General features: G+C 32.7%; 4 protein-coding genes across 4 annotated transcripts; 2 read left to right on the forward strand and 2 right to left on the reverse strand.

Annotated features, from left to right (window-relative positions):
- Positions 1–717: 717 nt before the first annotated feature.
- On the forward strand, positions 718–2,558 carry LOC101513639 (protein LATERAL BRANCHING OXIDOREDUCTASE 1). Its single transcript, XM_004508365.4, has 4 exons — positions 718–943; positions 1,316–1,563; positions 1,699–2,026; positions 2,130–2,558. The coding sequence occupies exons 1-4, from the start codon at positions 734–736 to the stop codon at positions 2,388–2,390; spliced, it is 1,047 nt and encodes a 348-aa protein (XP_004508422.1). The 5' UTR covers positions 718–733; the 3' UTR covers positions 2,391–2,558.
- Positions 2,559–3,744: 1,186 nt separating this feature from the next.
- LOC101513967 (arogenate dehydrogenase 1, chloroplastic-like) lies at positions 3,745–6,721 on the reverse strand. The gene is made up of 2 exons (XM_004508366.4): positions 5,501–6,721; positions 3,745–5,139 (listed from the first exon to the last, which is right to left on the reverse strand). Exons 1-2 carry the CDS (start codon positions 6,613–6,615, stop codon positions 4,176–4,178), a joined length of 2,079 nt encoding a protein of 692 aa, XP_004508423.1. The 5' UTR covers positions 6,616–6,721; the 3' UTR covers positions 3,745–4,175.
- Positions 6,722–13,618: 6,897 nt separating this feature from the next.
- Positions 13,619–16,372, forward strand: LOC101494521 (arogenate dehydrogenase 1, chloroplastic-like). Its single transcript, XM_012718045.3, has 2 exons — positions 13,619–14,820; positions 15,177–16,372. The coding sequence occupies exons 1-2, from the start codon at positions 13,718–13,720 to the stop codon at positions 16,093–16,095; spliced, it is 2,022 nt and encodes a 673-aa protein (XP_012573499.1). The 5' UTR covers positions 13,619–13,717; the 3' UTR covers positions 16,096–16,372.
- Positions 16,373–17,718: 1,346 nt separating this feature from the next.
- On the reverse strand, positions 17,719–21,961 carry LOC101514301 (pyrophosphate-energized vacuolar membrane proton pump). The gene is made up of 8 exons (XM_004508367.4): positions 21,609–21,961; positions 20,135–20,709; positions 19,657–20,036; positions 19,457–19,543; positions 19,026–19,356; positions 18,509–18,919; positions 18,357–18,416; positions 17,719–18,202 (listed from the first exon to the last, which is right to left on the reverse strand). Exons 1-8 carry the CDS (start codon positions 21,856–21,858, stop codon positions 17,999–18,001), a joined length of 2,298 nt encoding a protein of 765 aa, XP_004508424.1. The 5' UTR covers positions 21,859–21,961; the 3' UTR covers positions 17,719–17,998.
- Positions 21,962–23,121: the final 1,160 nt, after the last annotated feature.

The following is a 23,121-nucleotide window of genomic DNA, read 5'->3' on the forward strand; positions in this document are numbered from 1 at the left end:
CCTGAACACAAAATACGTAAGGGTAAGTGATTTAGGTTTGCGTACAATGTATAACTTACCAAGTACATAAACTCAAATCACATAAAATTCTTAGATATTGAAGAAAAAAATACGAAATCAACACATCAATTAACATACCTTGTTGGATGTAAGTTATGAATGAATTATGAGGTTTCAATTATTAGTATTTGATACAAGTGTAAAATATTATAAATGCAAAGAGTGTATAAGTAGTAAAATTGTGAATCTTATTTCTCTCTATATTTATTTCTAAAAAAAATTAATCATTTTTTTCTTTTTGTTTAAACAGAAATAAAGAAGATTGGGAGAGTATTCTTTTTGTTCACAATTTGATATTAGTAGTATTTTTTAATTTGTCTTCCTCTTTTTTCGGTTTAATTGGCTTTCTTTGTTGCAAAGAGGCAGACAAATTTTTACCAAGACATAGGATGGTTGGTGAGTTCGGTCCATGTAATAATAAATTGTCCACGTAAATACTATTTTAAGATAAGCCTAGAAAACATAACATACAAAAACAATTGTGAAGGGCACATCACATATACTATTACTAATCATCTCACAAAACCGGCCTTGGATTTAAACAATCAATAATATATATATTTTTTATACACACAAAGTGAGGACTATATATTTTTTTATCAATAAAAGTTGAAAGTTATCATTAACAATATTTAACTGTTCATCTTATTAGTAAATCACAGACAGAAAAAACATGGCTAGCAATCTTCTTGTTAAGAGCATTGAAGAAATGTCTATGGATGGTGATGAGCCACCATCAGAATATTTAGTCAAAGGAAATAGCTTTGGATCTAAAGATTCTTCAACACTGATTCCAATTCCTATCATTGATGTAAGTCTCCTTCCATCAGAAAGTGAGCTTGAGAAGCTAAGATCTGCTCTAAGTTCAGCTGGATGCTTCCAGGTATGAATTTACAATAATTTACAACAATTTCGTAAGTGTATAAGAACCATAGCTTATTTAGAATAAGATTACATTACTGCTTAGATGAATTTACTAGAGTGTTCATTGGGAGTTATTAAACTGCAAATTTTGTGATGCACTTGTAAACTTGAGGGACAAACAGCTACCTCCACATCATCTCAGAACATTACATATTCGTCCCTTACTCGCATAAGTATATGTTTGTTGAAGCTAGAAAGTGTAGCATTTCCAAAAGTGTTGTCGTTCACTGTGATTCTGCAAATCTCACAGTGAATCCAAACATGCACTAACTATATTAGAAATTGTAAGATACTACTATAACTATAATTATACTTACTTCTTCTACAACAGGCAATTGGTCATGGCATGTCAAATTCATATCTTGACAAGGTACGTGAAGTTGCAAAACATTTTTTTGCACTTTCAGTGGAGGAAAAGCAGAAGTATGCCCCAGTTGTGAATGAATCTGAAGGATATGGAAATGACAGAATAGTTTCAGAGAAGCAAGTCCTTGATTGGTCTTATCGCTTGACTCTACGTGTTTTTCCAAAAGAAAAACGAAGGCTTTCACTTTGGCCCGAAAATCCTAGTGATTTCAGGTAAACTACCCTTTTCTCATAGTGAATTCAAATGTGCATAATCATCTCTTAAACATGATGATCCTATTGACAAAACCTCATGTATCTCAGTCAAGTCAATTGTTATTGAACTTAATATTTTTCAATATTATGCAGTGAGACATTAGAAGAGTTTTCTGCCAAAGTAAAGTCAATGATGGATTATCTCTTGAGAAGCATGGCAAGGTCACTGAATTTAGAAGAAGGTAGTTTCTTGGACCTGTTTGGGAAGCAATGTTTACTGCAAGCAAGGATAAACTTCTACCCGCGTTGCTCTAGACCTGATTTGGTTCTTGGAGTAAAACCTCACACAGATAGATCAGGAATTACAGTTCTGTTGCAAGATAGGGAAGTGGAAGGTCTTCAAGTTATGATAGATGACAAATGGATCAATGTCCCCACAATACCTGATGCTCTTGTTGTTAATCTTGGTGACCAAATGCAGGTAGGTAAATAAGGTTCTATAATCAAAACAAGAGCTTAAACATGGTTAGACAAATTCATCAAGCATAATAAAAATACTAATTTGTAGTTGGGTATTGTTACAGATCATGAGTAATGGAATATTCAAGAGTCCATTGCACAGGGTTGTGACAAATACAGAAAAGTTGAGAATGTCTGTGGCAATGTTTAATGAGCCAGAACTAGATAACGAAATTGGACCTGTTGAAGGCTTAATAAACGAGACACGTCCAAGGTTGTATAGAAATGTTAAAAATTATGGTGAAATCAACTACAGGAGCTATCAAGAGGGGAAAATAGCACTTGAGACAGTCAAAATTGCAAATAACTGTGATCGTGAGAAGTGAGACTATTTCACATTTGAATTCCCCCGAATGACTTCCTGTTAGAATACAAAAATCGATGTTTGGTTTATCAAGTCAAATTATGGAAACAGAGATATGAATGGTTCAGTTGTTGGTAGAGAATCACTAATCAAATCATATAAGAGATGCGTCTTTATATTGGTTTATCAACTTGGTTACTGATGTCTTAAATTTAGTCCATATTTGAATTGGTGGTAAGTCTGACAAAATATGTTAGCTTCAATTCAAAACATGCATTTTTGGTGAATTCATAACAAACAAAAAGAAACATTTTAACTTCTAATATTAAATATGTCTTTAAATTATATATCACCTGTAAAACGAACTTCCTGTGTCCATATATCGATCAGGAATCACATACTAAGTATCCTTCATCTCAAAGATCACTAAATGAACACATGTCCAAGCTGGAACCTTACTTAATAAATAAATTTAAATAAATAAAAAATCAATATCTATTTCATTCACGCACGCCTCCAGCAGTCAGATATGAAATTTTTCTCATATATAGCTGGATCAGAACCTGCATAGCAGTGAGCACAATGACGAAATTTTCATGGATAAAAATAACCTACCATGTGTTCTCCATTTGCCTCAGCAGATAGTGACACCTCATAATGTCCCGCATGGTGTGCTATCACTTAGTAGAGAGACCACAGCTTTGATAAGCAATCTTAAACAGCTCAAACAGAATATAGTTAGACTTGGACCAGCTCCCTTCAACAATATAAAATTCTTCAAAAAAAAAATTATTCCAGAAAGAATTATAACAGCAATGGGAGGTTAATTTAATCACATTCACACCAATAATGTTCTCTGGACACGCATAAGCAATCAACTGAGAATTGAGATGAACACAGAATATAATAAGCAAATGGAGTTCACATATATCATATCCAACACACTCTGGGTTCTCAAATAGATTAGTTTTGCCAAACTCCAGAAAATAGAAAATTATAAATACTGCACGAAGAATGAAAGGACAATTAGCCATACGCGAGAATATTTAGTAGCCTTTAATCAAAGAAAGGAAAAAGCTCGCTCGCATTGAATATTTAGTGATTTTCCTAAATCATTTGCTTCAAGTTTCTAAGCTCTTTTGAACGACAGCATTCAATATCAGCAAATGATTGTGCCAATTTGAATTATGTTATCCAATTTTCAGCCAGAGAACAACGAGGTGATCCGAATGATATCAAACTTTCAACCAGGGTTCTAAATAATATCCCTCTTCAGATTAAGAATTATCAAGTCTAAGTGTCAATCCAGCTTGGTAGAAATGCAAAGAAAACAAAACCTAAGAACGGGATAGGTACCAGTCCAATACAAAGTAAAATTGGGACAACTTCTGATGCTTATTGATACAAACAGAATTACAGTACAGAAAATAACATGCAAATAAAACAGAATAACACTAGGACACTTGTTCTCCAAAGTTTCGGAGACTTTTATTCTTTTGGTAACTACCCATGTAGCAGTTACTACAAAAACCCAAACTGCTACAATTAAAAAACTGCTGCAACATAAAAACAGCCTACATTAAATTCTATCCATATACTTGGTCCTCCTCTTGTAAAGATTACTTATAAGAGGTCAAACAGGACATTACCATAACTTTAAGATAGATTGGATGCAAAAATTTAGATTTAGATATTACAAACTTAAACTACCAAAAAAAACGAAATTACAAGCTTCTTCAAAACATACAAATATAATAAGCAGGGCCGACAACAATTACCAATTGGAAGTCAATCTTGGAAATCAATTTCATTTAGCTTCCACAGTACTTGAAAAAGATGATACCGTGCTACTCTCTTCAGATATCTCAGGCAACATAGACCTCTCTGGAAAATCATGGACATTTTCTTCATTTTGAAATACTTGTTTGCGATAGATACCATGCAATCGATCAAAAAGCTGCTTCTTCAATGACTCAAAAGCCAGATCAAATCTTTGAAGTTGCTCCATTGCATTTATATTATACAAGAACAAACCATAATAGAGATCAAAGCTATCCCCAGCAGTATTCTCCACCAAACTCAATAAAGTCTCATAACCCTTTGTGTCTATTGGTGTTGCCTCCAACTTCAATTTTTCTAAAAATCTTCCTGTGGTATGTGTGATAAACTGTGATCCGGCGGCATGCCAATCATGTTCGGCACATGACATTTCAACCATTCGGCACCCTTCTTTGGAAAAAATGTCAAGAAACCGATCACACCGTGACATTCTTGAGCCATCTCTTCCTATTCTGACTTTATCAAATAGAAAAGGAAGACCCTTCCAGCCATTTTTTCCACTTTCTGGCCCAAACATAGGGTGAGTACAGAGAACGTCAAAATAAGGTGGCAAATGTTGAAGAAACAAGTTTCTGGGAAATTCTTTGACAGAGAGTACATCAACAAACAAAGTACTTCTCTTCAACCTCTGCACAGGTAATGATTTAAGAACTTTCTCTGTGGAAAGGATTGAAGTGCAAAGTAAAATCACTTCTGGATGCTGTTCACAAAGATCATCTGCATCATCGAAATAGGAAACTCCCAATTCCTGAGCCACATGAGAGTAGTCTGATCTAGAGTATGCTAACACTTTATGTCCATGACGTACAATAGTTTTTGCAAGGAATTGACCGAAGTTACCAAAACCAATTATTGCGATCTTGAGCTTTGTGCTGTCATCAGACTGGCCAGAATCATTTGACTTGTAATTACTTACCATAGCATCATCAGATCTGATATAATTAGCATAAAATGCAACTATGAATTAGACTTGGTTTGAAAGACCAACCCTAAAGAAAATAAAAGCAAAAACAAAAACAGTAGTGGTTTTGATGCTCTCTGCAAATGGTGATTATAATTCACTACTCGTTAGCCATTGAATTGCAATAAAAGCCTTTATCCATGTTGCATCACATGAAGGTCAAGTCAATTTATATAAGAAAACAGCAAAAATCATAGCAACAAAATAAAGTTACTCTCAACATACAGTCTCTCTACCCCCTATCATATACCCACACAATAATAAAAAAACAGAATTCATATAATGCACTAAATAAAACCGATATTATAGCAAGCTTTAAAAGAAACAATCACCTCTGATTTCTGGAGGATATTACAATTGCAGATCCATTTTGGGCATACTTGGTTACTTCATAGTTGTAATTATCTCGTAAAGTTTGGACCTTTACAGCACTCTCAAACAACTGATTCCTCACAACATCATGCAAACGAGCAATGAGCTGTTTCCTCAAATCCTCAAAAGCCAAATCCAATCTCTCCAACATCTCCAAAGAATTCTTATTAAACATAAACAGGCCATAGTAAAGATCAAAACTATCCCCACAAGTATTTTGAACCAAATTCAACAAAGATTCATACCCTTTAGTATTAATAGGAGTGGACTCCAACATCAACATATCTAAAACCCTACCAACAGTATGTGTTATGAACTGTGACCCTGCTGCGTACTTATCATGATCAGAACAACTCATCTCCACCATTCTACACCCTTCTCTTCCAAACACATCAAGAAACTTCTCACACCTCAGACGCCTATGTTCTTCGTTCCCAATTCGAACTTCTTCATAAACAAATGGAAGACCACTCCAACTACGGCTTGCACTTTCAGGTCCAAACATAGGGTGAGAACATATGATATCGAAATCGGACGGTAAAATTTCGAGAAGAAGATTTTTGGGGAACTCTTTGACGGAAAGAACGTCGACGAACAATGTACTGCGTTTGAGTCGCTGAAAGGGAAGAGAGAGAAGAACATGTTGAGTTGAGATTATGGAAGTGCAAAGAAGGATAACTTCGGGGTGTTCTTCGCAGAGATCGTCGACGTTAGGGAAAAAAGTGACGCCGAGATTTCGGGCGGCGGAGGAGTAATCGGTACGGGAATGAGCTAAGACGGTGTGACCTTGACGGACGAAGGTGGTGGCGAGGAATTGACCAAATTTACCGAAGCCGATTATGGCTATTTTAAGCTTTTGAGAGTTGTGGAATTGGAGTGCTACTTTGGATTCGTAGTCGAATAACTGTGCTGCGTCGATGGCGCGAATTACGAGAGGTTTGGTGGTGGTGGTGGTGGAGCGGTTGAAAGAGGGGGAAATTGAGAAAGGGGATAGAAATGTAGGGTTCAGACGTGTGATAGTTGAATGCAACGACGTTTTCAACGGAGGTGGATGAAAGGTTGAAACGCCGAGCATTTTGACGGTGTGATGTCTAGTGGGGGATCATGAACCAACCGCTAATAAAATGCGTCCGGTTCATACCCCGTTTTACTCAACGGGTCTTTTAATTGATCTACCTATGTTCATATAAATCTATTTTTTAGAGGTACACACACATAACATGTTTATGGCTTTTGTAAAGTAATGTCTCATTAATAAATATTGATATTAGTAATTATGTTTAGATTTATTGTCTTTTTTTAAGATTAGAAAATGTTATAATTAAAAGTATCTTTAAATCTTACCATATTTTTCAAAAGTATAATGAATAAGTTTACACTCTTTTAATTTGATAAAATAAAATAAATAAATACTTTTTAAAAAGTTTAAATCCTCGAATTAATATTAATCATGTCATCATCTGTAATATTAAAAAATGAGAAGAATCGTTGATTTATATTATTTAGAATTAGTTTTTATTGGTGGTCTACCTAACAATATTTAAAAGTAATTTGAAATACGTATAGGAGTTGACCACATTACAAAAATGTGGCAACTTGGGAATGATCTTATTATAGTTATTTTCTTATGGTGACAACTATTCAATCTTTTATTGATATTATTCTCACAGTAATGGATGGGATGTTGTTACTCTAATAGAGAATTGGGATTTACATTGTCTTAATGCTAACCTCCTTAACAATGTCATGAGCAACGTCTTAGACCTCCATGCAACTATGGATATTGATGGTCCAAATTTTACTAGCCGGAGATGAACTAGCACCCATCATTTCATGGTTCAAAGTGCTTATGAGTTTCAGAGAAGGAACATCCAACCCATGGAATGGGAATGAAAAAAGATGTGGGCATGGAAAGGTCTACACAAAATTTAAACTTTTATGTGGATAGCGGTATGAGCAAATGGGGCGTAGGTGTTTCACTCACTTGCCTTATTTGTGAAAATCTGAACAAAATCATCATCCATATTTTAAGGGATCACGTATATTACTACTAGAAAAACAGGATTTAGTGTCGGACCAAAACCGACGCTAATAGGTCAAAACCCGACGCTAAGGTTAATTTAGCGTCGGTGTCGGGCCTAGGTTAAAACAGTCGAAGCTAATAACTAGCGTCGGCAAACACCTTCCGACGCTATATTCGCGTCGGCCAGGCCTACGCTAGACCGACACTATGAACAAAATTAAAAACATCTGACGCTAAACATGTCAGTTCCCAAGTCGGTTGTGGGGGAAATTCTTGCGTCGGATGGCCGCCGCTAACATCAGCAAAGTGTTGCGTCGGATGGCCGACGCTAACGTCAACGAAAGAGTTGTGTCGAACGACCGACGCTAATGTCCAATCACATCTTTCAAGCAAATAATCAAATATATATCAATTATACCTCACTGTTCTATTTTGTCTACCTTGTGAAAATACTACAATATGTGAGAGTAAAAGCTATGATTCAGTTTGTTCACATAAAGAATGTAGTTTTTCCAACCAATTTTAGAGCACTGATGGTTTTAAAGTGTTGCCAACATGATAATTGTGGCTAGTAGCAGTCCACAACTGATAACAATGTAGCAAATACAGTTGGTTAGTGACAAATTGACAGTCATAAACTATCAACATGGTCCCCGTAAACAGCTCAAAAAATCAGGAGTACCAACAATGTAAAAAAAAAATTATAGATTGAGGTGTAAAGGGGGAAAAGTTCATAAAATAAAAACGACTAAGGATTTATGTCTAAAAAAACATATGAACTAGAAATTATGAGAATGTAAAGACAACAAAAGAACAAATGATTACCAATCTAACATAGACTCTAAACTAGGCCATATCCATAATTATCATGAAAGAATGAGTAAACAAATGGGCAGATACAAAAAATCATAATGACCTCAGAATTTTTATCAGTGAGAAACAAAGCTTTGAATTTTTGTAGATATCATCTAGTCTAGCCACAAAATGCGAGTTCTTTTAAAGCTATCAGAAATGACCACCATCTTTTATTGGAGTATGCAATTCTTGAACTCTTCAAGAACAAAAGTCATATTTGCATTGAGGTTGATATCTGTAAAAGAGCATATAATTAACATGTGTCTGTTGCCACTGAAATTCACAGTTTAAACCTTTTGCCTTTCAACTTCTGCAAAATGAATATCCAAGATAATCCACTGCAAAACTGACACTAGCAAGTACTATTTATAGATAAAACTCTAGAACATTAGCTATTATTCCTAATTGAAGAAAATATACATACAAACATACAATAATCAATACTTCCTTGGACATCAGCTAAATTATGAAAAATATACATACAAACATACTTTAGCGTCTGCTTGTTTTACTTAGCGTCGGTCCCCTCCGACGCTAGATGCTTACAAAATTGAAAAATAAAACTTGTTGTCTTAGCGTTGGCTCGACCGACGCTACACCGACGCTAACTAGCGTCGGAGTCGAGGACCAACGCTAAATGTGGCAGCTAAAATGCAATTTTCTAGTAGTGTATGCAACCCAAATTTTAAACAGATTGGCGACATATAATTAATTATATGATTAATTTTTTCACTTCATCAAATTTAAGGAACTAATTTTTTATAATCTAAACAAGTAGGCACAAGGAGCTCAAAGGAATGGTTGGATAACCACTGCCATGGGATAGCTTGCTCGCATTTGTTGAATTGGAGAAATAAGTCTCACTTCAAAGAAAGCTAGCATCATCATGCAGATAAAATCCAGGTGATTCTCAAATATGGTGGCTTATAGGTTTAGGGAGCAATTAAATCCCTCGTCGGTGGAACCCAAAAAAATATCGTTAGATTAAATTAATTGTTCAAATTTTGTTGAAAATAAAAAGAAGAACATCTACACATTCTCACACTTAATCTTACCTTTACATGTCTCTCTACTCTCCCATTTGTGCATGCGTGAACATTTTTTCTCCTCCAATGGCAAAATTTCAAAAAATGTGTTTTACTGGGGAGTTTTTTTTAAGGCTTTTATAGATCTCTGCATAGGAAATAATTTAATTGGTTTGTTTGCTTATCTATCGTGGAAGCACCTTGACAATATTGTAAGGAACCACAAAGATATTGAAGGATTTATCATTTAATCTAATCATTGTATTATTTTCTCATATAGTATTAGTGTTTCCATTCACATGTAAAAAGATAATTAAGACTTAACATAAATAGAGTTCGTAGGGTTTGCTTTTTATCAATTCATTGCTTAATTTAAGTGTGAATTGTATTCTTAAAAAAAGTGTATTGTGAAGAATGAAAATTTATATGATAAACTAAAGTTTCAAACTCATTTCAACCTTCTCGTCTACTAGTTTTTGTTGAAACTCATTTTACTGTGTTTGGACAAAGTTTGGTGATTGTCTCTTTATTTTCTGTGGGTGTTTTTGTGGAACCATTCAACCCGGTTGTCAAAATATACAAGAGCCCTAAAAAAACTCACCATTAAAACACCTTATGAAATTTTGCCATGGGAGGAGAAGACATGTGCTGCAGTTAGCACGCAGATGAGGAAAGTCTTTGAGAGATAGGGGTAAGATTGAGTGTGACAATGACTAAATAATATATTGACTTAATCGTAATTTTATTTTTTAAAAGTCGATAATTTTTTTTTCTTCAAATTTTTAAATGAAAAATTGACGAATTGACATATTTTAAATGATGTGTCATATAATTTAATGATATAAAATCATCTAGATGTATTAATTATTTATATATTGTTAATAAAATTACAAAAATGAAAAAAATTCGAAACTAAAATTTATGTTTTTAAATTATTTTATTATGATTTCGTACGTGTTAATTATTCTACATCATATCATACGTGATATTGTTATTTTTAAGTTAAAAAGTTATAATAAAAAATTAAAACTGTCAAATTTTAAATTAAAGTAACCAATAAGGATCAAAATTTCAATTTAAACATAATCTATTTTTTATTTCCAATAAAGCTGACCTATTGGTTGAATCTAACAATAATATTTATCATTTCACCAATGAGAGACTTAATTGTTCCCTCACCCTTAAAACTGATGTTACATAGATTTCTTTTTGTACTTCATCATAAAACGGTGGATTCGTTGTATTATGTTTGATGCAAACAAACAAAAATTATTGAAAAAAATAGAAATAAAAAAACCTATATATAAACTATTTTTTTACTATATATAGCTTATAAATAGACAAAGAAGTGATCTATTATTTTATTTTTATTGTAATTTAATATAATATTTTATTAGAGAATTCCATATATTTTTATTGCGATTGGATATATACATTTTTTTAATTAAGGTTGCCAACTCAATGGTAGAATTCTGGATTTGCAACTTATTTTTTACACATTTCTATGAATTAATTGGTTCATTTATATAATTGATGGAGTTTGTAAGACGACGACTGATGCAGAAAGAAATGAATGAAAAAAGCAACATGTCGTACCAATGGCAAATTCTAAAAAATGTTGCACTCGGCCCAAATTTTTGTTTTGTATTATTGGTTGAGAAAAGAATTCAGTAAACCACTCTGTTTATAAAGGTTGAATATGTTTTTCTTCTTGTAAGATGACCGAATTTTAGCTCTAGTATTTGTAAATCATTTTATTCGGTCTTTCAAAATTTAACAGGATTTAGTAAATAAAAAATTATTTAATTTAAATTATTTAATATAAATTTTAATTTAATTGACAAATATTAATATTATTAAATAAAATATTATATCTTGAATTTAAATTTATAATTTTGTTGTCATGTGTAAATTTCTAATTATAATTATATTATAAAATATATAATCAAATTAAAAATTCTTTTCGGTGGATATTATAATATGTTTTGTGAAAGGACGTCGTGTAAGTGATTTCTTTTTTTCTTTTTTATTGGATATGTCGTGTAACCATCTTATGTGAGTTCAAAGGACAAAAGACAATAATGATTAAAAAAAAGCGGATGAAAATTTATTTGCAAAACAAAAAATCCTTATTATATTTTAGAAGATAAAAACCAATATTTTTAAATTAGAAGAATAAATCATAGAACGTGCATATGGTAAAAGGAGATGATTCTACGGGACGAATTCATTTATTTTAAGTAAGATAAAATGAAGTTTTAGACGCTATTACTTAAATTGATGTGTCTCGTTTAAATTGTGGAAAAAATGGAACGGTGATGAGGTGCATTAATATATTGGATCAATATTATAAAATAAAGATTTAAATATATCTTTGTTTTTTTTTATTATAATTTTTCTTTTATTTTGACACTTTATTTATTTTTTTCACATTTGTATAAATATAATTTTTATTTTAAAATAGTAATTCTATTTAATTTATATTATAAAAATCATAAGACTGTTAAAATATAGTTAAAATATATTTTTTAATTTAAAAATAGATTTTAATATAATTAAATTATAATTTTTTATTTAAAATTAACCCTTAAATATTTCAATTTAAAAAAAAAATTAACAACTTCAAAATAGTAAACAAATCATCCAAAATACAATCCCATCTCAATTTATTAATTGACTTAGACAACCTCCAAGTTGATCAAACATCTAAAATTATACATATGTGGAGCCACGTCCATCATAAAATTGGAGTTAATTCTTCTTTGAGAAGCTTTTATCACGTTACCTCCACAATTGTATCTGCGGTAGATTGTCCCGTAAAAAATGTTTTTATAATTCAATGTTATAAAAAAAATATTACATCATCGGGAACAACAGCCTCAACAATGAATGTACATCTATTTACACACCAATCAGGATTCATACATGTAGAATACTATCAGAGATACTATCTACAAGGGACAGTATAGTTTTTCTGTTACAAATATATAATACTAGTTTTTAGTTTTGTCAAAAAAATCAACGTACTAATGTTAAGTGTACAAATTTTATACTATTACTTCATTACGTGTTTTATTAATGAAAAAAAAAATTATTTTCTGTATAGCATGGATACATTAACATATTATTTATTAATTTTTAAAAAAATAAAAGTAACAATATTAGAGATGTGTTTTTTTACAATAAAAAACAAATTGAAGATGATTTTCTTGTTTTAGTTATTTGGTATTTTCGTCTTAATTGTTTCATATTTATATAAGACATAACAAAAATAATAAAATATATTTATTTATTTTTATTTTTTTTTTACTAATTTGACGAAGTAATTCACCCTATCACCGCCTCATATTTTAAACGGATTAAATAGATGACTATGTTAGATACTTGAGTGCAAAATATCAATTTAGTTGACTTAAAATGATGGATTAAATGAATTGGTTTACTAGACTTGATCTATTTTACCACTCTATGGTAGACATTAAGTTGGTTACACTTATGATATATTATTATTAAATTAAAAAATAATAATTAAATAAATTTTAAATTTTTATTAATATATCATATTTCATTTTTAGTTCATTTAAAATATTTCTTCAAACAATGGTCCTCAGATATTTGTTGTCAATAATTTTAGTCTTATTTTTAAATTAATTTATGTTTATCGTATAAAGTTTTTAATAATTTTTTATATGTATGTTTAAAATATTATAAATATTATAAAATCTATAAAATTTTCATTTTTTAAGGGACAAATTAAATATAATTTTTTAAAGATTTAAAAAATAATATTTAATTATTCTTTTAATACATTTTTAGAAAAAGATATTTTTATATAAATATTATTAAAAAAGTATTTAAAAATTTAAACAATTATTGATTAAAAAATAGAAACTAAAATTATTAATTAAAAATATTTAAAAATTATTAATTAAATAATCTTTTTAGAGGAACTACAAATATAATATAATATAATATAATATAATATAATATAATATATAGAGATACCCTTCAAAGAAAGACTAACGCGGTGGATCAAATTTGTAAAAAGAACGTGCTGGATTAAAAAAGTTAAGGGACCATTTATTATGTTTTAATAGTTTATGGACTTTCGAACTAAAGTAAATGTTTAATCTGGAATATAATTCTATTTTAAATGCCTATATAATAAATATCTACGAACATAGTTAGCTCATAAATTAAAAAAGACCTTAAACACTTGTTGCCTACTATCCCGGCATGAACTTGACACATTTAAACATAGTAACACCGTAAAAATGCTCGCCGTTTCAATCTCGAATCCACCACCGTTGAAAACGACGTCGCGTTCAACTATCACATATTTGAACCCTACATTTCAATTTTCCTTCTTAATTCCCCCCGATTTCAACCGCTCCACCAAACCCCTCGCGATTCGCGCCATTGACACAGCACCGTTATTCGACTACGAATCAAAAGTAGCACTCCAATTCTACAACTCTCAGAAACTCAAAATCGCCATTATCGGTTTTGGTAAATTTGGTCAATTTCTCGCCGCCACCTTCGTCCGTCAAGGTCACACCGTCTTAGCTCATTCCCGCTCCGATTACTCCTCCGCCGCTCGAAATATCGGTGTCACTTTTTTACCCAACGCCGACGATCTCTGCGAAGAGCACCCTGAAGTCATTCTCATTTGCACTTCCATAATCTCAACTCAACATGTTCTCCTCTCTCTTCCCTTTCAGCGACTCAAGCGCAGTACATTGTTCGTCGATGTTCTTTCCGTCAAAGAGTTTCCCAAAAACCTTCTTCTCGAAATTTTACCGACCGATTTCGATATCATATGTTCTCATCCTATGTTTGGACCTGAAAGTGGAAGCCGTAGTTGGAGTGGTCTTCCATTTGTTTACGAAAAAGTTCGAATTGGGAACGAAGAACATAGACTTTCGAGGTGTGAGAAGTTTCTTGATGTGTTTGGAAGAGAAGGGTGTAGAATGGTGGAGATGAGTTGTTCTGATCATGATAAGTATGCAGCAGGGTCACAGTTCATAACACATACTGTTGGTAGGGTTTTAGATATGTTGATGTTGGAGTCTACTCCTATTAATACTAAAGGGTATGAATCTTTGTTGAATTTGGTTCAAAATACCTGTAGGGATAGTTTTGATCTTTATTATGGTCTGTTTATGTTTAATAAAAATTCTTTGGAGATGTTGGAGAGGTTGGATTTGGCTTTTGAGGATTTGAGGAAACAGCTCATTGCTCGTTTGCACGATGCTGTGACGAAACAGTCGTTTGAGAGTGCTGTAAAGGTGCAAACTTTACAAGATAATTACAACTATGAAGTAACCAACCATACCCAAAATGGATCTGCAATTGTACTATCCTCCAGAAATCAGAGGTGATTGTTTCTTTTAAAGCTTGCTATAATATCAGTTTTATTTAGTGCATTATATGAATTCTGTTTTGTTATTATTATGTGGGTATGATAGGGAGTAGAGAGCCTGTATATTTAGAGTAACTTAGTTTTGTTACTATGATTTCTGCTTTTTTCTTATATGAATTGATTTGACCTTCTCGTGATGTAACAAGGATAAAGGCTTTTATTGCAATTCAATGGCAAGCGAGTAGTGAATTTTAATTAACCATTTGCAGGGAGCATTAAAATCACTGCTGTTTTTGTTTAGGGTTTTACTTTCTTTGGGATTGGTCTTCAAATCAAGTCTAATTCATAGTTCATTTTATACTAATTATCAGATCTGACGACGCAATAGTACATAATTACAAGTCTAATGATTCTGGCCAACCCGATGACAGCACAAAGCTCAAGATTGCGATAATTGGTTTTGGCAACTTCGGTCAATTCCTTGCAAAAACTATTGTGCGTCATGGACATAAAGTATTAGCATACTCTAGATCAGACTATTCTCATGTGGCTCAGGAATTGGGAATTTCCTATTTTGATGATGCAGACGATCTTTTTGAACAACATCCAGAAGTGATTTTACTTTGCACTTCAATCCTTTCCACAGAGAATGTTCTTAAATCATTACCTGTGCAGAGGTTGAAGAGAAGTACTTTATTTGTTGATGTACTCTCTGTCAAAGAATTTCCCAGAAACTTGTTTCTTCAACATTTGCCACCTTATTTCGATGTTCTCTGTACTCACCCTATGTTTGGGCCAGAGAGTGGAAAAAATGGGTGGAAGGGTCTTCCTTTTTCATTTGATAAAGTAAGAATAGGAAGAGATGGGTCCAGAATGTCACGGTGTGATCGGTTTCTTGACATTTTTTCTGAAGAAGGTTGCCGAATGGTTGAAATGTCATGTGCCGAACATGATTGGCATGCCGCCGGATCACAGTTTATCACACATACCACAGGAAGATTTTTAGAAAAATTGAAGTTGGAGGCAACACCAATAGACACAAAGGGTTATGAGACTTTATTGAGTTTGGTGGAGAATACGGCGGGGGATAGCTTTGATCTCTATTATGGTTTGTTCTTTTATAATATAAATGCAATGGAGCAACTTCAAAGATTTGATCTGGCTTTGGAGTCATTGAAGAAGCAGCTTTTTGACCTTTTGCATGGTATCTACAGCAAACAAGTATTTCAAAATGAAGAAAATGCCCGTGATTTTCGCGAGAGGTCTATGTTGCCTGAGATCAAAATATAATTATACATAATTCATCACAAAAAATCAGAATTCGTATCCAATTAACCAAGTCATCAATAAACTAATAATTATGGACCGTGTGGGGGCAAATATGTCATAACAATGGGAAAGCTCAAATACAGGTACAAAAACCCAATAATATTAAATAAATTCTGTAAAAAATAAACTAATAAGGTATGGGCCACGTGGGGGCAAGTATATCATAACAATGGGAAAAACCAAGCAAATACATGTACAAGAATCACAATAATATTATAACTTCATTGCATTTGTTTTCCCTATTGTGACCATAAAAGTAGTTTTTTTTCTTTCAAATTTAACTTTTTAATCTTTTAAATATCACATTTATGGTAGTTATTGTCTGTCTGATATCTTTTCGACTTTTCCCCAAAAAAATATAGACATGACATATATTTAAATGGAACTGCATCAAATATGTTGATGTAGCAAAATAAAAGTAAGTTAATATGTACCCACTCATTGAACTTTAAAATAATATATTGTAAAATATAAAAATATTTTCAGAAAATAAATTGCAAAAAATTAAATATTTTCAGAAAATAAATTACAAAAAATTAAATATTTCCATAGGTCTGTTTATGAAAATATCCGGATTCGTCGCTGTGCGCACGTACATATATCATATTAAAGAGCTGAGCTACTCAATGGGATCTGAGTAGTGCAAGTTTTAGATGTTCAGTCACCAATAAACTTCACATTGATTGAGTGTTCCAAAGCAACTGCACCGCTAGTAGTCATATGGGTCATGCGATATATGTATGGGCCCATTTTGGATGAATGTGATGTGGGTTTATAATATGAGGGAAGGACCTCTTTCCCAAATCATTTGTCATTTTGTTGGGATAAGGATTCGCTTTGGTCCGTGCAAATTTTGAGGAGAAGGGTTAGTAATAATAAGGTGATAACTGATGAGTGTCATTGCAACTAGCGTTTTTTTAATTTTGACAAAATCATTGCCGTCAGCGTTTCTAGCTTGATTGTGGAATAGATCTCACAAAATATGGGTTGAATATGGTTTTAAATTTTTTCTTATATTTAAATATACAAAATAAAAAAGTGTATAATTTAGTATCAGCGTTGGTTTGTCAAAATCATTGGAAAAAACATTCTAATCAACAAAATACAGACGTTGTACCGTACAAAATAAAAAATTAAATGGATACAATTTACATATTAAGAATGATAAAATACACTGATAAACTCACAATTTTAATTAATGATAAAATACACTGATAAATAATGATAAGCACACGGCAATGCTGGATCTTTTTTTAAAAAATAAAATAAAATCATATAACTTTAATTTATTAATGACATTTATTCTTATAAAATTAGTTCGCATAAATAACATTTTTAATCTTTTTTAGTTATAATAATAAATAAATAAAAACTCGAGGAAGTACACGGCAATGAATGTTTAACCAAACCAAGAGACAATTGAACTACCCCGCAAATTTCGTTAGTTCGATTTTTAAAACATTATTAATATGCGGTCATCAGAAAATGACAAGGTAGTAGATAGCACGTTGTGATTCTAATTCTTGATTAATCAATAACGAATAAAATAAAATAAAGGGTGAAATTGATAATGAGAAAGGAACATTGAAAAATGACCACGCGGGCAAGATTGTAAATGGGATCGTCATCGTCGTCAACCTGTCTTTTACAAGAAAAATGACCACGCGGAAAAGATTCAGCCTAATTAAGTATCTCAAATCTAGGGAGGGAGAGAGACAGAGAGGGAGGGGATGAAGAGATAAAAATAAAAAACAATAGAAAATAAATTGCCATCAAACTAACAAAAAAGAGAGAATCCACGGTTGGTAAGGTAGAAGGGCGGCGGCGATGATGGATGGACGAAGCTCTTCTCTTGTACCAAATCTTAGATTTTGAAGAGGAGACCACCGTGGGTTGCAAAGAAAGGAGCAAACACCAGTGACTCAACTGCCATCAGCTTGATAAGGATGTTAAGTGACGGTCCAGATGTATCCTTCAAAGGGTCCCCAATGGTGTCACCAATAACTGCTGCCTTGTGTGGATCTGACCCTTTTGGACCAAGGGTTCTTGCATGCTCTGAGGCACCAGCCTGTTGTTCAAACACATGATATTATTATTTATTTTACCATAAATAATCAAACATATCATATCTCATTCAAACATTAGACATCATACCCCCCATCACTTAATCAATTGATGATATGATCAATCATTCAGCTCAAAACATGCAACATAATATTTACCTCAATGTACTTCTTGGCATTATCCCAAGCACCACCGGTGTTGGATGCAGAGATGGCAATCTGTAATAATAAACACAACAAACACAGTTAGAAATTAATAAATAAATAAAATGTATTAGAAGCGGCAGACAATAAAAGGAAACATTAATTACCTGTACGCCGGACACTAAAGATCCAGCAAGGACACCAGAAAGTGTTTCCACACCAAAAAAGATTCCAACAATAAGGGGTGTAAGCATCACAAGGGCACCTGGTGGGATCATTTCTTTGATAGATGCGTCGGTGGAGATCTTAACACATGTGTGATAGTCAGGCTTGGCAGTTCCCTCCATCAAGCCAGGAATGGTGTTAAATTGCCTGCGTACTTCCTCAACCATCTTCAGAGCTGCACTTCCCACACTCTTCATGGTCATGGCGGAAAACCAGTAAGGAAGCATGGCACCCACCAACAAACCAATGAAAACACGGGGAGTAAGCACATCAACAGTTGCAATACCAGCTCGGCTCACAAAAGCGCCGAAAAGGGCCAGAGACACAAGGGCAGCAGAACCAATAGCAAATCCCTATGAGAGACAAATATCACATATCAAGAACATGGAAGGAAAAGTAGTGTCACTGTTATCTTAGAAAATTAGATTGGAGGTAAAATTAAAAGGAGGAAAACCAAACCTTTCCAATGGCGGCAGTTGTATTCCCTGCAGCATCAAGGGCATCAGTTCTCTCACGAATTCTGTGACTCATTCCAGCCATCTCAGCAATACCTCCGGCATTGTCACTGATTGGACCGTATGCATCAATGGCCAATCCAGTGGCTATGGTACTCAACATTCCAAGGGCAGCAACAGCAATACCGTACATGGCAGCAAAACTGAAACTAACAAAAATACTAATTGCAATGGCAAAAATTGGAATGATAACAGACTTGTATCCCAAGGCAAGGCCAAATATAACATTGGTGGCAGCACCAGTCCTGCAGGAGTCTGCAACATCTTGTACGGGACTGCAAAAACCAGTAAGAAAAAAAATGTGAAGTCCAGTTAACTTCTAATCAAATCGATGAATGAAGATGAAAATGTAAAATATGGTCCATTATTGCTTACCTGTATGCATTGCTAGTATAGTATTCAGTAACAAATCCAATGATAAGCCCTGCCCAAAGACCAACAGCAACACACAAGAATAGCTGCCTGAAAGCCAAAAACCAATCCAATGAGTACTTAGATATTAAAAACTCATTCAATTCGTCATTTTAATAAAATTACAGGAACCCGTCGATTAACAATTGGGTTATGAAGCTTACCAGTTCTTGACAACTTTCTGCTCTCCAAAGTTGAAGATGGTGAAAGAAGATGGGAGTGCAATCCAACTTACAATTGCAATCCCAATAGTCATCAGTGCAGTTGAAATAACGAGCTGTTTTTTCAATGCTGGCTCAATTTCCTTAACAAGCTTGATCTCAAAAAAGTCAGTTGCAAATAAGGTGGTGAGCAAACAAACAATGATGCCCACAGAACTGATGATGAGAGGGAATAACATGGCAGTAAACTCATGATTCACTCCAAAAGAAGAGATGGAAGCAACAACAAGGGCAGCACACGATGCCTCTGCATATGAACCAAAAAGATCGGATCCCATACCAGCAATATCCCCAACATTGTCACCAACATTATCAGCAATCACCTGAATACAAAAGAGTTTATACGGACATCAGCAAATGATTAAATCAACAATGTTTATAAAACAAATAATGGAACCAGTTTCAGGATGTAATTTCTTACAGCTGGATTTCTTGGGTCATCCTCGGGAATGTTCCTTTCAACCTTGCCGACAAGATCAGCACCAACATCAGCAGCCTTGGTATAGATACCTCCACCAACTCTTCCAAACAAAGCCATAGAAGACCCACCAAGACCATAACCAGTGATGGCCTCAAAAAGACCACCCCAGTCATCACCGTAGTAAATCTTGAACAGGTTGATGGTAATGAAAAGAACCAAAAGACCATTTGCAGCAAGAAGAAATCCCATAACTGCACCTGATCTAAATGCCGTAATGAAAGCCTTCCCAACACCCTTTCTTGCCTCCAGGGTGGTTCTTGCATTGGCATAAGTTGCAATTTTCATTCCAAGGAAACCAGAAATAACTGATGTGATGCCACCAAGCACAAATGAGATGGTGCTGAAAAGGGCTGTAGCAAGAGCTGGCTTACAGAGTTTAGTTTCATCATAAGTGCAGGGCTGTTCCTTTGTGCTGAATCCTTCCACAGATCCAAGGAAGAGGAATATCAAGACAGCAAAAGCCACCATGAAAATCCCTACATAATAATACATGGTGAAAAGGAAAGAGGTTGCACCTGTAAAAATTCAAACACCAACAAATTAGTGAACCATTCATTACATAATATCCACAGCAGTAAAGATCCAGAAAAATGGGGATATCTAACCAAGCAATGGTAAAAACTCGTTTTGATCAGTTAATAATATTAAATATAAATTAACTAATGCTGGAAGAAATGGGTTTTAGGGGATAAAATGTATTAAATAATAAATTAAAACAATAAGAAGCAATATAGAGTGGACTACCGAAAAAATCTTGAAAATTTAACGCATATACAACAGAGAGAAAATATGAAGAAAAAAACATACTTATCTCAATAAACAATCAGCTCTAATCTGTTATAAATTCAAATTTAAAAAACATCTAATTCAAATACATGAAAACTCTGAAGAGAAAAAGGTCAGAGTACCTAAAGTTTAAAACACCCACATCATGGCAGACCATTTAAACTTCTTCAGTATAGCCCACCGACAGATAAATAACAGAGTATATTAGCGGCACCGAAAAATAAGACAAACTATTCTTGTTTACAAAATACTAATTAACTATAAGATTTGGCGTGTGGGTCCAAATTCCACAACATTTTTAAATAATCAATAAATCATAACTGTTCAAATCATGTTCCAGACAATCTATCAAGTTAAAAAATATCCAAGATTTTACGAGAAGAATCCAAACAAAAAACTTACTGAAAAAAATAACTCTACTTCAAAAACTGAGAAGAAAACACTTAAAAATTAAAATCGAAAAAAAAAATAAACAGATTTCGCAGCCAAATCACAGATCTAAAACACATAAGTAACAAGATCTACACACAAAATTTAAATCTACACTCACTAAAAAAACAGGACGAAAACAGATCTAAAAATCCCTAAAATGAAACAGAAAGTTAAGCAGATAGAGAAAGAGGTATACCTTCAGAAATAGCGTTCTGGATTTCAGCACATTTAAGAACGACGTTGTGGTCGTTAATACCCTCTTCTTCTTCGATGAGAGAATCGTTGTAACCATTTTTCCCAGATGCGTCAGCAGTGACTTCTCTTCCAGCAGTGAGCTTAACCTTAGAGACAAGAAGCCACTGGAAAAGTGCGAAAGCGATTCCAATGACAGCGCAAACAGGAATCAAAATCTCGGTGCCGAGATCTGGGAGAATCACTGCTCCCATGGCGAAAACGGAGAGCAAAGGGAGAAGTAAACGAAAAAAAAAAAGAGAACGAAATGAACGAAGAAGTTGGAACGAACGAATGAGAAATGAAACGAAGGGTGGTGAGGGTTTTATATGTGGGAGAGAGAGAAGATAGGGTTGGAATGATGACGAGAGAGAGACAGAAGATGGGGGAGTGAGAGAGTGTGTGGTTGAGATTATAAAAATTAATTAATTAAATTATACAATTATTACCAAACGCGATGGATCATGGACGATGGGAATGTGTGTAATTTGTCAATTTGATAGTGCTAGTAGATCTCATTTTTAGGCTTTTTTTTACATTTATATTGCTTTTCCTAATTTTCCATTTTGCTTCTAGATTTCCCTATTCATTCTTTCTTCTAATTATATTAATATTAATGTTACCACTAATAAGTGTAATTAAAAAAAATGTATAAATAAAAATAAATTTTAAAATTTCAATCAATTAAAAATACAATTTTTAATTTATTGTAAATTCAAAAAAATTATATTTAATTTAATAATAAGTGTTATAAAAACACTCCCTAGTTTTTCCATAATATATTAATTAGTGATATTTCATCATTTTATGTGTAAGTTTAGTTGAAGTAAGATTTTTACACTTACATTTGATGATAGTTTCTGTAAGCTTATTAATGTGGTATTTAAGATGCATGAAAATAGTTATATGTGATTATTTATTATAATTATTTTACAGTGTTATAATATATATTATAAAAGATGCAAATTCGTAATAAATGAAAGATTTTGAATATTATTTAATTTTTTATTTTACTAAAAATATATTTTGTTGTTGACTAGAGATGACACTATATAATATAGATTTGAAAATTTGTTACACTAATTTATATTATATCGATATCAATGACATATATAAATATATAACAATTAGGAATATATTTTTAGCAAATTATTAATGTATAACAAATTATAAGTTGACTCGCAACAAATGATTTAAACGAAAATAATGATAGTATATGTTTAAAGATTAAATATATAAGGTTTAATATATTTCCATAAATATGATTAGACTTAATATATATATATATATATATATAATTATTATATGATTAAAAATACTTAATTTTAATTATAATTATTTTTAAAATCATGTAAATTAATTAGAAAATGCATAAGTGGATGATTGTGATTTATTAAAAATATTAAATTTTTTATAGTAATAATATACAGTAATTAAGTTATATATAACTTTCCCCTGAAAAAACATTTCCATATGTA

This window comes from Cicer arietinum, chromosome 7 (assembly GCF_000331145.2).
Source record: "Cicer arietinum cultivar CDC Frontier isolate Library 1 chromosome 7, Cicar.CDCFrontier_v2.0, whole genome shotgun sequence".
Classification (NCBI taxonomy): domain Eukaryota; kingdom Viridiplantae; phylum Streptophyta; class Magnoliopsida; order Fabales; family Fabaceae; genus Cicer; species Cicer arietinum.

Excerpts from the sequence above, each read along its gene's own strand:
- LOC101513639 (XM_004508365.4), top strand. The coding sequence starts at position 734 with ATGGCTAGCAATCTTCTTGTTAAGAGCATTGAAGAAATGTCTATGGAT. Across the intron at positions 944-1,315 it reads GTTCAGCTGGATGCTTCCAG|GCAATTGGTCATGGCATGTC; the intron begins GTATGAATTTAC and ends CTTCTACAACAG. Across the intron at positions 2,027-2,129 it reads ATCTTGGTGACCAAATGCAG|ATCATGAGTAATGGAATATT; the intron begins GTAGGTAAATAA and ends GTATTGTTACAG.
- LOC101513967 (XM_004508366.4), bottom strand. The coding sequence starts at position 6,615 with ATGCTCGGCGTTTCAACCTTTCATCCACCTCCGTTGAAAACGTCGTTG. Across the intron at positions 5,140-5,500 it reads ATATCCTCCAGAAATCAGAG|ATCTGATGATGCTATGGTAA; the intron begins GTGATTGTTTCT and ends TAATTATATCAG.
- LOC101514301 (XM_004508367.4), bottom strand. The coding sequence starts at position 21,858 with ATGGGAGCAGTGATTCTCCCAGATCTCGGCACCGAGATTTTGATTCCT. Across the intron at positions 20,037-20,134 it reads ATGACCCAAGAAATCCAGCT|GTGATTGCTGATAATGTTGG; the intron begins GTAAGAAATTAC and ends TTTTGTATTCAG. Across the intron at positions 19,544-19,656 it reads CAGAAAGTTGTCAAGAACTG|GCAGCTATTCTTGTGTGTTG; the intron begins GTAAGCTTCATA and ends TTTGGCTTTCAG.
- LOC101494521 (XM_012718045.3), top strand. The coding sequence starts at position 13,718 with ATGCTCGCCGTTTCAATCTCGAATCCACCACCGTTGAAAACGACGTCG. Across the intron at positions 14,821-15,176 it reads CTATCCTCCAGAAATCAGAG|ATCTGACGACGCAATAGTAC; the intron begins GTGATTGTTTCT and ends ACTAATTATCAG.